Source organism: Piliocolobus tephrosceles, chromosome 21 (assembly GCF_002776525.5).
Source record: "Piliocolobus tephrosceles isolate RC106 chromosome 21, ASM277652v3, whole genome shotgun sequence".
Taxonomy (NCBI): domain Eukaryota; kingdom Metazoa; phylum Chordata; class Mammalia; order Primates; family Cercopithecidae; genus Piliocolobus; species Piliocolobus tephrosceles.
In genome coordinates, this window is record NC_045454.1 from 24,467,013 (window position 1) to 24,481,444 (window position 14,432).

Sequence of the window (14,432 nt, forward strand, 5' to 3'; positions counted from 1 at the left end):
ATGCAGAAAGAACCCCCAGGAGATGCAGGGAGAACCCTAGGAGATGCGGAGAGCAGCCAGGAGACGCAGAAAGTAACCAGGTGATAGAGAGAGAACCCCAGGAGATGCAGAGAGCAGTCACGTGATAGAGAACCCAGGAGATGCAGAGAGCAGCCAGGAGACGCAGAGAACATCACCTGAACCTGCCTGCCCTGCCAGGACAGACAGTAGCAGAGGGCCAGAGCCACCTTAGCCTTCATCCTGCCCACCCGCTCTGCCAGTCAGTGGGTGCAGACCTGAAACCAACAAAGCGCCCTTTCTTGAAGTTAAAGAACTCCAGTTTCGTCTTTTCTCAATGGTAGTGACCTCTAGCCCCATACTTTAAAATGGACATTCTCCTTTGAAACTGACATTTGTCTCTGACAAGAGTGTAAGGTATACATACTTTTTGGATTTGACTGGAATGTTCTTGGCAAAGTCCACAAGGAAACATTCTGCCAGGTACTGGTCTGCGGAAGACATAATTGATTTGACAATGGCCCTGCACCAGCACTTTAGTTCCTCACAATAGACCACACACACCTGCAAAATAAACAGAGTTATTTTTATTTATTTATTTTTTGGAGACAGAGTGTCACTCTGTAGCCCAGGCTGGAGTGCAGTGGCACAATCTCAGCTCACTGCAACCTCCACCTCTCAGGTTCAAGCAATTCTCCTGCCTCAGCCTCCCAAGTAGCTGGGATTACAGGCGCCCACCACCATGCCTGGCTAATTTTTGTATTTTAGTAGAGACGGGGTTTCACCATGTTGCATAGGCTGGTCTCAAACTCCTGACCTCGTGATCCGCCCGCCTCAGCCTCCCAAAGTGCTGGGATTACAGGCGTGAGCCACCGCGCCCAGCCAACAGAAAGGTTTTTTCAGGTCAGTGTTAACATCTCGTCAAAGAACAAGAGAGCTAAAAGGTACTCTTAAAACCATTCCAGTCAACATTCTCCCTTACAGCAGAGGAAAGAGATGCCAGGAGGCCAGGCCTATCCAAGCTGAGTTCCTCTGCCCATAAGAAAACCTCAGGAACACAGGCTGCCTGGGTACTAGGTCACTGTTTTTCTTACTACAATCGTTTTCACTCCTTAACTGAGGACAATTTTTAGAAAGTAAAATAAGAAAAATGCATTCCTTTACCTTCTTAAATCAGGAAATAATGCTTAGGAATGATTGCCAATAATGTGTCTGCCCAACAGGAAGCTGCCACCAGACTCATCCTTCCACTCCCTTACCCATGACTCTTTTTTTTTTTTTTTTGAGATGTTGTTTTGCTCTTGTTGCCCAGGCTGGAGTGCAACAGTGCAATCTTGGCTCACTGCAACCTCCGCCTCCCGGGTTCAAGCGATTCTCCTGTCTCAGCCTCCCAAGTAGCTGGGATTACAGGTGCATGCCACCAGGCCCAGATAATTTTTGTATTTTTTTTTTAGTAGATACGGGGTTTCATCATATTGGTCAGGATGGTCTCGAACTTCTGACCTCAGGTGATCCACCCACCTCAGCCTCCCAAACTGCTGGGATTACAGGCGTGAGCCACCGCACCCAGCCTCCCCATGACTCTTATTGGCCTCTGACATTTGTTTACTATCTGTCATAACTGGACACTGGCTCCTTGATGACATGGATTTTTGCCTGTTTTGTTTACCACCAAATGCCCAGCACCTAGCACAGTGCCTGACATATACTAAGTCTTCAAATACTACTTGAACCAGGCATGGTGGTACGTGCCTGTAGTCTCAGCTACTTGGGAGGCTGAGGCAGGAGGATCGCTTGAACCCAGGAGCTGGAGGCTGTAGTGGGCTATGATCGCACCACTGCACTCCAGCCTGGGTGGCACAGTGAGACCCTGTCTCAAAAAATAACAGCAATAAAATGTTTTAAAAATAAACTAACTGGGCCAGGCGTGGTGGCTCACGCCTGTGGTCTCAGCACTTTGGGAGGCCGAGGTGAGTGGATCACCTGAGCTCAGGAGTTCAAGGCCAGCCTGACCAACATGGAAAAATCCCGTCTCTACTAAAAATACAAAAATCAGCCAGGGATGGTGGCATGTGCCTGTAGTCCCAGCTACCCAGGAGGCTGAGGCAGGAGGATCGCTTGAACCAGGGAGGCAGAGGTTGCAGTGAGCCAAGGATCACGCCACTGTACTCCAGCCTGGGCAACAGAATGAGAGTCTGTCTCAATCAATCAATCAATCAATCAATCAATCAATCAACTACCTGTCTGATGGCTGAGTAAGTACAGAGTCCCTGACTTATGATGGTTTAACTTACAATTTTCAACATTATGATGGTGTGAAACTATTGCAATTTTTACATAGTGTGCAGTATTCAATAAAATACATAGATATTTAAACTTTACTATGAAATAGGCTTTGTATTAAGTGATCTTGCCCAACTGTAAGCTAATGTAAGTGTTCTGAGCACATTTAAGTAGGCTAGGGTAAGCTAGGCTGGTCAGCAGGTTAGGTGTATTAAGTGCATTTTTTATTTACAACATCAGGACATAACCTCATCGTAAGTTAAGAAGCATCTGTAAATGCCTGCAGCCCCTTTTAAGGAGAACCACCCTGCAGAGGTGACAACCCTTGGCATCCTGACTGTACCACAGGACTGCCAGGCCACAGCCAACTCAACTAATAAACCGTATGCTAGCCACAGGTTTATAAAGCAGTCCAGCAGGAAGAGCTGTGCTCAAACAGAAAAGAAGGGGACTGATAGAGATTGCTGTCCTCGGGAATGTAAGCTGGAAAATACAGTACAGCCATACTGCAAAGGATAGGTTCTAGAGAACCTCATATAACTCAAAAGTTGAATAATTCAACAGAAATCCTGACAAAGGATGAAGGGTATTTCTATTTAATGCTGAAATCAAAGCATCCTGTAGAAACACCATGAATAGTTAATAATTTACATAGCCAGTCAACCTTGAAAATGAGGCATGAAAGCCACATTCATCTCATACATCTCCATGAGAGTTCTTCAGTGACCAGGTGCACTGTCAATGAGCATTAATTGTTTGTTGTTTTTGTTTTAGAGACAAGGTCTCATCACTACATTGCCTAGGCTGGACTCAAACTCCTGGGCCCAAGTGGTCTTCCCGCCTCAGGCTCCCAAGTAGCTGGGACTGTGGACACGTGCCACTGCACCCAGCTCAGCAGTAATATTTTGAAAGGAATCTTTCTTTCTGAGCATAGACCTCAACAGTAAGCTTAACATATTCAGTAAGCCATGCGTGAACAGATATGCTGTCATTCAGGCTTTCTTGTAAGGGTCACAGGACTTTTGGAATGGTAAATGAGCACTGGCTTCAACTTAAAAGTCGCCAGCTGCATTAGTCCTTAATAAGAAAGCCACTCTGACCTTTAAAGCTTTAGTCCTTTAAAGACACCGACTTCCCCTATTTATTTTTTAAGATGGAGTCTCTCTCTGTCATCCAGGCTAGTGTGTAGTGGCACTATCTCAGCTCCCTGCAACCTCCACCTCCCGGGTTCAAGCAATTCTCCTGCCTCAGCCTCCCCAGTAGCTGGGATTACAGGCGCCTGCCACCACACCTGGCTAATTTTTGTATTTTTAGTAGAGATGGGGTTTCACCATTTTGACCAGGCTGGTCTCAAACTCCTGACCTTAGGTGATCCACCCACCTCAGCCTCCCAGAGTGCTATGATTACAGGTGTGAGCCACCGCACCTGGCTGACTTCTCCTATTTAGCTCTGGAAGTCTGAGAAGACATCTTCTCCAATAGAAGGCTGTCTTGTATACATTGAAAACCTGTTATTTAGTGTGTCCACTTTCATCAATGATCTTAGCTACATCTGGAGAAACTGCTGCAGACTCTCCATCAGCCCTTGCGCTTCACCTTGCACTTTGAGTCGTGGAGATGGCCTCTTTCCTTAAACCTCACGAACCAACCTCTGCTAGCTTCATATTTTTACCCTGCAGCTTCCTAACCTCACTCAGCCTTTATACAATTGAAGAGAGTTAGGGCCTTGCTCTGGATCAGGCTTTGGCTGAAGGGAATGTGGTAACTGGTTTGAGCTTCTATCCTGACCAATAAAACATTCTCCATATTACCAATAAGGCTGTGTCTTTTTTTTTTTTTCTTTCCATTTGTGTGTTTTCCAGAGTGGCACTTTTAATTTCCTTCAAGAACTTTTCCTTTGCATTCACAACTTTGCTAACTGTTTGGTGCAAGAGGCCTAGCTTTCAGCTTATCTCAGCTTTCAAAATGTCTTCCTCTAAGTTCAATCATTTCTGGCTTTTAATTTAATGCAATTCATCCTTTCACCTGAACACTTAGGCGCCATTGTAGGGTTATTAATTGGCCTAATTTCAATTGTGCGTCAGTGAACAGGAAGGCCTGGGCAGAGGGGGAGAGACAGTGGAGCAGTAAGAACACACATTTATTGATAAAATTCACCATCTTACATGGATGCAATTGGTGGCACCCCAAAACAATTAAAATACTAATTCAAAGATCACTGGCCACAGATCACCATAACAGACAGAATAATAATGAAAAAGTTCGAAACATTGGGAGAATTACCAAGATGTGATGCAGAGACATGAAGTGAGGACCTGCTGTGGGAAAAATGGTGCCTTTAGTCTTGCTCCATGAAGTGATCTTCTTGCCTTAGCCTCCAGAGTAGCTGGGACCACAGGCACGTGCTACCATGCCCGCTAATCTTTTTATGTTTTGTAGAGATAGCGTCTTACTATGTTGCCCAGGCTGTCCACAAAACTCCTAGGTTCCTAGGTTCAAGCAATCTTCTCGCCTTGGCCTCCCAAAGTGCTGGGATTACAGGAAGGAGCCACCACATCCAGCCCAAAATGTGGAATATTTTTAAAAACAATAGACCTGGTTTAACTTCTTCAATCAGTCAATGGCATGGAAACAAATAATTATGTTATTGTGCTTGCTTCAGCAGCACATACAATAAAATAAATGTTATTAATGATGATTTGGGGGAAGGGGATTCAAATTATTTCTGCTTTTTCTCATAAAGAGGTTATAAATCTTTTCCTACTATACCATTACAAAAAATCACTCTCTTCTGAAAAGTAGCTGAGTTGCGGAGACCATGACAAGGGGTGGTGGGAGCTGAGGCTGCAAGAAGGCAAGGAGGGGCCATGGTGTGGAGTAAGGAAAATGAAGACATGTGAGTTGGCCAAAGTCATGAGCAACCAAAAGGGAGGCGTTGGCCCTACACTAAAGACCCACTCCCTCTTTGCTGAGGTCCCTATACCTCTGTGGGATCTCAAGTAATCCCCTGGTTCTCAGCCCCGGAGGCCCAGAGGGATGGCCCTAATGCCTGGGTATAGATGACATTCTGTCTCCTCTTGCACCACATGGACCTTATGTGGTGGCCACCCCCTTCCATGACTAGCCTGAATCTTGTGCAAACTAAAGAACCTTACACGGGCCGGGCGCGCTGGCTCACGCCTGTAATCCCAGCACTTCGGGAGGCCAAGGCGGGTGGATCACTTGAGGTCAGGAGTTCCAGACCATCCTGGCCAATATGGTGAAACCCCGTCTCTACTAAAAATACCAGAATTAGCTGGGTGTGGTGGCCCATGCCTGTAATTCCAGCTACTCAGGAGGCTGAGGCAGGAGAAGTGCTTGAATCTGAGACACGGAGGTTGCGGTAAGCCCAGATGGTGCCACTGTACTCCAGCCTGCATGACAGAGCGAGACTCCATCTCAAAAAAAACCTACCACAAGCCACTGAGTGTAAGAAATTAAAATACTCTAAAAGTTTGAATCATCGTCATTGCCAAAATAGTTTATATTGTGAGTGGTGTTTCAAGACATAGTGATTAAATAACATTTAGATACATACCTGTCCTTCTTCCAATGTTAATGGTTTTATTTTTATATCCTGACACATGCTGTTGTAGAAGTCATTCATGGCACTATTTAATTTTTGATAGTCGACATCATGATCTAAAAGGGGACTACACCCTTTTATAATAACCCAGAAGCAACCTGGATCTTCAATCTGTAAAATTTTTAAAGAACAAACAGAACAATATATGATTTAAAAGTAGTACCACAAAATAATAAACTTTAGAGCCATGATTACTGTTTCTAATTTAAGTGACCTAACAAATTCTTGACAAATGCCTTTGCTTAAATGGTTAGACCAAAGATAAAATTCTAAAATACGTAACCAATAGGATGTAATTCTCAATTATGTGTTGTGACTCAAAAAACAAGCAGATGTCCTCAATCTCCTATATTCTGAAAAATCCATAATAATATACAAACACAAGGTTCAGAGCAATGTTTCTAGTACTTTTGTTTGTTAAAAAAAAAAAAACAGAGATGGTGCCTCGCTATTTTGCCCAGGCTAGTCTCAAACTCCGGGGCTCAAACAATTTTCCCACCTGGGCCTCCCTAAGTGCTGGGATTACAGGCATGAGCAACTGTTCCTGATCTGTATTATTCTTTTGTAAGAAAGAGAAAGCACTGTGAATATAAGTACATTCTGCTCATAAGAAAAAAAGAAATAATGACAGATAAACCAAAATAAATGCAAACCATGACCTGAGGGGAGAAATGGAGAAGGGACACGGAAGGAAGTCAGACTTCCTGGAATGTATTTTGTTGTGTACTATTGTTATTAGAAGCCAAGATTTTCATTGTTAAAGACACAAATATAAAGTGAAAAGCTAAATTTGAATTGAAAATACCAAAAGGTTTCACTGTGTTACCCAGGTTGGAGTGCAGTGGCACAATCTCAGCTCACTACAACCTCTACCTCCTGGGTTCAAGCAATTCTCCTGCCTAAGTCTCCTCAGTAGCTGGGATTACAGGCATACACCACCATGCTCAGTTAATTTTGTATTTTTAGTAGAGACAGGATTTCATCATGTTGGCCAGGCTGATCTCGAACTCCTAACCTCAGGTGATTCACCCATCTCAGCCTCCCAAAGTGTTGGGATTACAGGCGTGAGCCACTGAGCCCAGCCAAGAACTCATGATTTTTCAAAAGTATTACCTAACTCTGCCTAGAAAAATGACATCTTGAGATTTGGGATCCTAAATCCAAGGTGGCAAGAATACAGGTATTCACATTAGTATTATTTCTACTTTTCTGAAGGTTTGAACATTTTTATAACAAATAACCAGAAAAAAGAACAGCAGTTATTCTGGTTCCAGTAACAACAGAATAGTTTCTATATCACCTATGAGTAACAATGATAAATCCTGGAAAAAATACAAAATAACAATTTGAAGGCAGTGACGAGCTACCAAAAGCAAGCAGAACCTGGAGGAGAGTCAACCCTTGAAAGAAGGAAACTTCCCTGGGTGAGATCCACTTTTACATGGCTTTTCCCCTGAGCCCATTCCCCAGTCCACGTGGTGTTAAGCAGCTGCAATTCAAGGAGAAGGTCATAATGTTTGTGGCTTGAGGAAATCAGAGAACAGAGTTTGGGGCTGCCATAGCAGCTTGAGAATTAAAGGGTAAAATTCCTAAATGGAGAGCCAAAGAAGGGGAGCCCTAAGGTCTGCATAAGAACACCCGTCATATTCTTGGCAGAGATGAGACCCCAAGGAGTCCAGAGAAGACCAACGGTGGGAAGTCTGAAAGAAAATACAGTTTTATCCAGGCGCTGTGGCTCACACCTGTAATCCCAGCACTTTGGGAGGCCGAGACGGGCAGATCACAAGGTCAGGCTATCGAGACCATCCTGGCGGACACGGTGAAACCCCGTCTCTACTAAAAATACAAAAAACTAGCCGGGCGAGGTGGCGGGCACCTGTAGTCCCAGCTACTCGGGAGGCTGAGGCAGGAGAATGGCGTGAACCCAGGAGGCGGAGCTTGCAGTGAGCTGAGATCCAGCCACTACACTCCAGCCTGGGTGACAGAGCGAGACTCCACCTCAAAAAAAAAAAAAAACTGTCTTTATTCATAAACAACACGATTGTCTATACAGAGAACCTTAAGGAGTCTATTAAAAAATTAGAACTACAATGAAAACTATAAAACACTGCTGAAAGAAATTAAAGAAGACACAAATAAATGGAAAGATATCCCACATTCATTGACTGGAAGACTTAATATCATTAAGATGTCAATCCTGCTCAAAGCAATCTACACATTCAATTCAATGCCTACCAAAATCCACAATGATATTTTTTTCAGAAATAGAAAAGCACATTCTAAAATTCATGTGAAATCCCAAGGGACCCAAAACAGCCAAAACAATATCAAAAAAGAACAAAACTGGAGGACTCACACTTGATCTCAAAACTTTACCAAAACCTCACTACAAAGCTACAGTAATCAAAACGGTGTGGTACTGAACTAAAGACATATAGACCAACAGAGTAGAATAGAGAGTCCAGAATAAACCCTTGTGTATCTATTTAAATGATTTTTGACAAGGGTACCAAAACCATTCAGGGAAAGGTTTTGTAATAAATGAGTGTTGGGAAAACTGGATATTCACATGCAAAAGAATGAACTTGGAGGCCAGGCAAAGTGGCTCACACCTGTAATCCCGGCACTTTGGAAGGCCAAGGCAGGCAGATCACCTAAGGTCAGGAGTTCGAGACAAGCCTGGCCAACATGGTGAAACCCCATCTCTACTAAAAATACAAAATTAGCCAGGTGTGATGGTACATGCCTGTAATTCCAGCTACTCAGGAGGCTATGCCAAGAGAATCACTTGAACCTGAGAGGTGAAGGTTGCAGTGAGCTGAAATTGCACCACTGCACTCCGGCCTGGGTAACACGGTGAGACTCTGTCTCAAAAAGAAAAAAAAAACCAATGAATTTGGACCTTTATGTGACACTATACTCAAAATGGATCCAAAACCTAAATGGAAGGCCTAAAACTACAAAAGAAAACACAGAACAAATGCTTTGTGACATTGGATTTGACAATTTCTCGGATATGACACCAAAGGCACAGGCAACAAAAGAAAAAACAGACAAACTGGGCTTCATTGAAATTTAAAAATTGTGTGCATCAAAAGTCACTATCACCACAGTAGAAAGTCAACTTATGGAATGGGGGAAAATATTTGCAAAGCTTATATCTCATAAGGAATTAATATGCAGAATACACAGAGAACTCCTAAAACAATATAAAAACCCAGACAACCAATTAAAAAATGGGCGAAGGATTTGAATAGACATTTCTCCAAAGAAGATATACAAATGGCCAATAAGTACATGAAAAGGCGCTCAACATCACTAATCATTAGAGAAATATAAATCATAACCATAGTGAGATACTACCTGACACTCACGAGGATAACTACTGTCAAAAAAACCCTGAAAACTCAGTGTGCAGGAAGGTGTGTTAAAACAAAATAATGTGTTGGCAAGGCTGTGGAGACACTGGAATCACTGTGCACTGTTGGTAGGAATGTAAAATGACATAGCTGCTGTGGAAAATGGTAGCGTGGCTCCTCAAAAAATTAAAACTATAATTACCATACAATGCAGCAATTCCACTATTGGGTGTAGATCCACGAGAATTGAAAGATCTTGAAGAGATACTTACACACCTGTGTTCATAGCAGCATTGTTCACAATAGCTAAAATGTAGAAGCAACTCAATGTCCCTCAACAGATAAATGGATAAGCAAAATGTGGTATAGAATGGACTATTATTCAGTCTGAAAAAGGAAGGAAATTCTTTTTTTAAAAGACTTTTTTTTTTTTTTTTTAAGAGACAGGGTCTTGCTATATCGCCCACCTTACGTCAAGCAATCCACACCTCAAGCAATCCTCCCGCCTCAGTCTCCCAAGTAGTTGGGTCCTCACGTTCACATCACTGCATTGGGCTTCAAAAGAAAGGAAATTCTGACACATGGTACAACATAATGAACCCTGAGGACATTATGCTGAGTGAAATAAGCCAGTCACAAAAGGATAAACTTTATGATTCCACTTACATGAGGCACTCAGAGTAATCAAATTCACAGAGAAAGTAGAGTTTCAGTTTTACAAGAGGAAAAAGACTTCTGGAGATGGACACTGGTGATGGTTGTACAACATTATGAATGTATTTAATACCATGAACTGTACACTTTAAAATGGTTAAGATGGCAAATCTTATGTTACAAGTATTTTACTACAATAAAAAATATATATGCCAGAACTAATAATTGACTTTACAAGGCTACAAGGCACAAGATTATTGAAATAATTCAATTGTTGCTACAAAGAGAATACCTAAGAATACAACTAACAAAGGAAATAAAAGAGGACACAAACAAATGGAAAAACATTCCATGCTTATGGATAGGAAGAATAGCGTGAAAATGGCCATACTGTCCAAAGTAATTTATAGATTCAATGCTAATCCTATTAAAGTACCATTGACATTCTTCACAGAAATAGAAAAAACTACTTTAAAATTGATAAGGAACCAAAAAAGAGCCCATAAAGCCAAAACAATCCTAAGCAAAAATAATAAAGTTGGAGGCATCATGCTACCCAACTCCAAACTATACTACAAGGCTACAGTAACCAAAACAGCGTGGTACTGGTACAAAAACAGACACACAGACCAATGGAACAGAATAGAGATCTCAGAAATAAGACCACACATCTACAACCATCTGATTTTTGACAAGCGTGATAAAAACAGGCAATGGGGAAAGGAGGCCCTATTTAATAAATGGTGCTGGGAAAACTGGCTAGCCATATGCAGAAAATTGAAACTGGACCCCTTCCTTACACCTTACACAAAAATTAACTCAAGATAGAGTAAAGACTTAAATGTAAAACCTAAAACTATAAAAAACCCTAGAAGAAAATCTAAGCAATACCAGCCGGGCGTGGTGGCTTACACCTGTAATCCCAGCACTCTGGGAGGCTGAGGCGGGCAGATCAAGAGGTCAGGAGATCGAGACCATACTGGCTAACACAGTGAAACCCCATCTCTACTAAAAATACAAAAAAATTAGCCGGGCATGGTAGTGGGTGCCTGCAGTCCCAGCTACTCAGGAGGCTGAGGCAGGAGAATGGCGTGAACCCAGGAGGCGGAGCTTGCAGTGAGCCAAGACTGTGCCACTGCACTCCAGCCTGGGCAAGAGAGCGAGACTCCATCTCAAAAAAAAAAAAAGAAAGAAAAAGAAAATCTAAGCAATACCATTCAACACATAGTCAATGGCAAAGATTTCATGACAAAAACATCAAAAGCAATTGCAACAAAAGCAAAAATTGACAAATGAGATTGAATTAAACTAAAGAGCTTCTGTAGAGCAAAAGAAACTATCATCAGAGTTAACAGAAAACCTACAGAATGGGAGAAAATTTTTGCAGTCTTTCATCTGACAAAGGTCTAATATCCAGAATCTATAAAGAACTGAAACAAATTTACAAGAAAAAAAACAATCCCATGAAAAAGTGGGCAAAGTATGTGAACAGACACTTCTCAAAAGAAGATCTTTATGCGGCCAACAAACATATTTTAAAAAGCTCAACACCACTGATCATTAGAGAAATGCAAATCAAAACCACAATGAGATACCATCTCATGCCAGTCAGAATGGCATATTATTAAAAAGTTAAGAAACAACAGATAGCTGGCGAGGCTGTGGAGAAATGGGAATGCTTTTACACTGTTGGTGGGAGTGTAAATTAATTCAACCATTTGTGGAACGCAGTGTGGCGATTCCTCAAAGATCTAGAACTAGAGAAACCATTTGACCCAGCAATTCCATTACTGGGTACATACCCAAAGGAATATCAATCATTCTGTTATAAAGACATGCATGCGTATGTTCATTGTAGCACTAGCCACAATAGCAAAGACTTGGAATCAACCCAAATGCCCATCAGTGATAGACTGGATAAAGAAAATGTGGTACATATACATCATGGAATACTATGTAACCATTAAAAGGAACAAGATAATGTCCTTTGCTGGGACATGGATGAAGCTGGAAGCCATTATCCTCAGCAAACTAACACTGGAACAGAAAACCAAACACCATATGTTCTCACTTATAAACAGGAGCTGAACAATGAGGACACATGGACACAGGGAGGGTAATCACATACTGGGGCCTGTGGGGCAGAGGGGAGGGAGAGTATCAGGATAAATAACTAATACACGTGGGGCTTAATAACTAGATGATGGGTTGATAGCTGCAGTAAACCACCATGGCACACGTCTATCTATGTAACAAACCTGCACGTCCTGCACTTGTATCCTGGAACTTAAAATTAAATTAAAAAACAATAATTTAATCGTATTACTATATTCCAGAAATGGAAATTGGAAATTGAAAATTACAAAAAGGCTGGGAGTGGTGACTCACTCCTGTAATCCCAGTACTTTGGGAGGCTGAGGTGGGAGGATTGCTTGAGCCCGGGAGTTTGAGACACCAGCCTGGGCAACACAGTGAGACCCTATCTCTAAAACAAAAATTTTTTAAATTAGCTAGGAGTGGGGGCAAATGCTTTTAGTCCCAGCTACTCAGGAGGCTGGGGCAGGAGGATCCCTTGAGCCCAGAAGTTTGAGGTTGCAGTAAGTTGTGATTACAGAACTGCGCTCCAGCCTGGCCAACAGAGCAAGACCCTGTGTCTTTTACTGAAAAACAAAACCCAGTAATTACTTAAAGGTTTAAATCTTAAAAATATGTGCAAAATTCCTATGCTGAAAGTTATAAAACACTGATGGAAAGAAATGAAAGAAGACCTAAATAAGTATAGATATACTGTGTTCATGGATTAATATATTTTCTCTGAACCCATCTATAAACACAACTCCATTCCAGCAGAGCTTATTTTCTTTTTTTTTTTTTTTTTTGTAGACTCAACAAGCAATTACAAAATGCATATTAGAAAAGCAAAGGAACTAGAACAATTCTGAAAAAGAATATAGATGGAAGACTCATATCACCTGACTTCAAGAGTTACCTATAAAGCTACAGTAATAAGACGGCATGGTATTGTACATAAATCAATATAGCAGGAATATAATCACACATATAGTCAATTGATTTTTGATAAGACACAAAGGAGGAAGGATAGTCATAAGTTAGATAATCGTGTGCAAAGAAATGAAACTTCAGCCATTCCTCGCACCATATACAAAAATTAACTCAGATCATATCTCTAAATGTAAAATATAAAATTATAAAACTTCTAAAAGGATACATGGGGGTCCAGGTGCAGCAGTTCATGCCTGTAATCCCAGCAGTTTGGGAGGTCGAGGAAGGCAGATCACTTGAGGTCAGGAGTTGGATACCAGATGGTGAAACCCCCGTTTCTACCAAAAATATAAAAAATTAGCTGGCTGCGGTGGCACGTGCCTGTAATCCCAGTTACTCAGGAGGCTGAAGCAGGAGAATCGCTTGAACTCGGGAGGCAGAGGTTGCAGTGAGCCGAGATTGCTCCACTGCACTCCAGCCTGGGCAACAGAGCAAGACTCCATTTCAAAAAAAAAAATTTTTTTAAATAATAAAAGGATACATAGGGGAAAAAATCTTCGTAACTGCAAGTCAGGCAAAGATTTCTCAGATATTTAAGGCTAAATAATATTCCATTGTATATGTACAAACCACCTTCCGTTTACCCAATCATCTGTTGATGGATACATGGGGGGAAAAACATTTCATCCCTGTAAAAGCTAACTTCATCTGCAGGACAGGTGGTACCCGCACCGCACTTGGGGAGACACTCCTATTCAGGACAGAATTTGCTCGGGGATAAGCTGGGTGAGGGCCGTAAGTGGGGACAGATCAGAGTTAAGCAGGTAAATAAAAGGGTTCCTGGGCCCAACTGAGAGGAAAGGGGTTCCCTAACAGAAAGCAGGAAGTCCAGCTCCTGCCCTCAAAGTTCTCCCTGGATGGTTGTGCACCTGTCAGGATGTGCAGCCCTGGAAGAGCCCTGTCTCTTCTAAAGGAGAAATCGGACTAGCATCCTTAGGACTGATGGACAACATCTGACTGGGGGAGAGGAGCTTGCCAGGGGGATCTGAACCCCTAAAAGTCTCGGGGCAAATTCTCTGTAAGAGTCAGTTTCCTCAAACGCTTGTGAATCTTTGTTCAGAGAGATTACACAAGACATCAAGTAAGAGAAGGAGAGTGCTGGTTTTAAAAATCGCACTGGCCGGGCGCGGTAGCTCACGCCTGTAATCCCAGCACTTTGGGAGGCCAAGGTGGATGGATCACGAGGTCAGGAGATCGAGACCATGCTGGCTAACAAGGTGAAACCCCGTCTCTACTAAAAATACAAAAAATAAATAGCCGGGAGTGGTGGTGGGCACCTGTAGTCTCAGCTACTTGGGAGGCTGAGGCAGGAGAATGGTGTGAACCCGGGAGGTGGAGCTTGCAGTGAGCTGAGATCAGGCCACTGCACTCCAGCTTGGGCGACTAAACAAGACTCCGTCTCAAAAAAAAAAAAAAAGAAAAAAAAAAAATCGCACCACTGGGCCAGAGGC

General features: G+C 42.4%; 1 protein-coding gene across 3 annotated transcripts in view; it reads right to left on the reverse strand.

The window, feature by feature from the left end:
- Positions 1–14,432, reverse strand: part of TDRD12 (tudor domain containing 12) — a 101,621-nt gene that overhangs the window by 85,341 nt on the left and 1,848 nt on the right. For 2 of the 3 annotated variants that reach the window (XM_031934815.1, XM_023229066.1), the window contains exons 2-3: positions 5,858–6,016; positions 425–561 (exon numbers count right to left, since the gene is read on the reverse strand). In XM_031934815.1, the coding sequence (XP_031790675.1) occupies positions 425–561; positions 5,858–6,016 (296 nt within the window). The remainder of the gene's footprint in view (positions 1–424; positions 562–5,857; positions 6,017–14,432) is intronic. The other variant, XM_023229067.1, reaches the window with a different exon arrangement.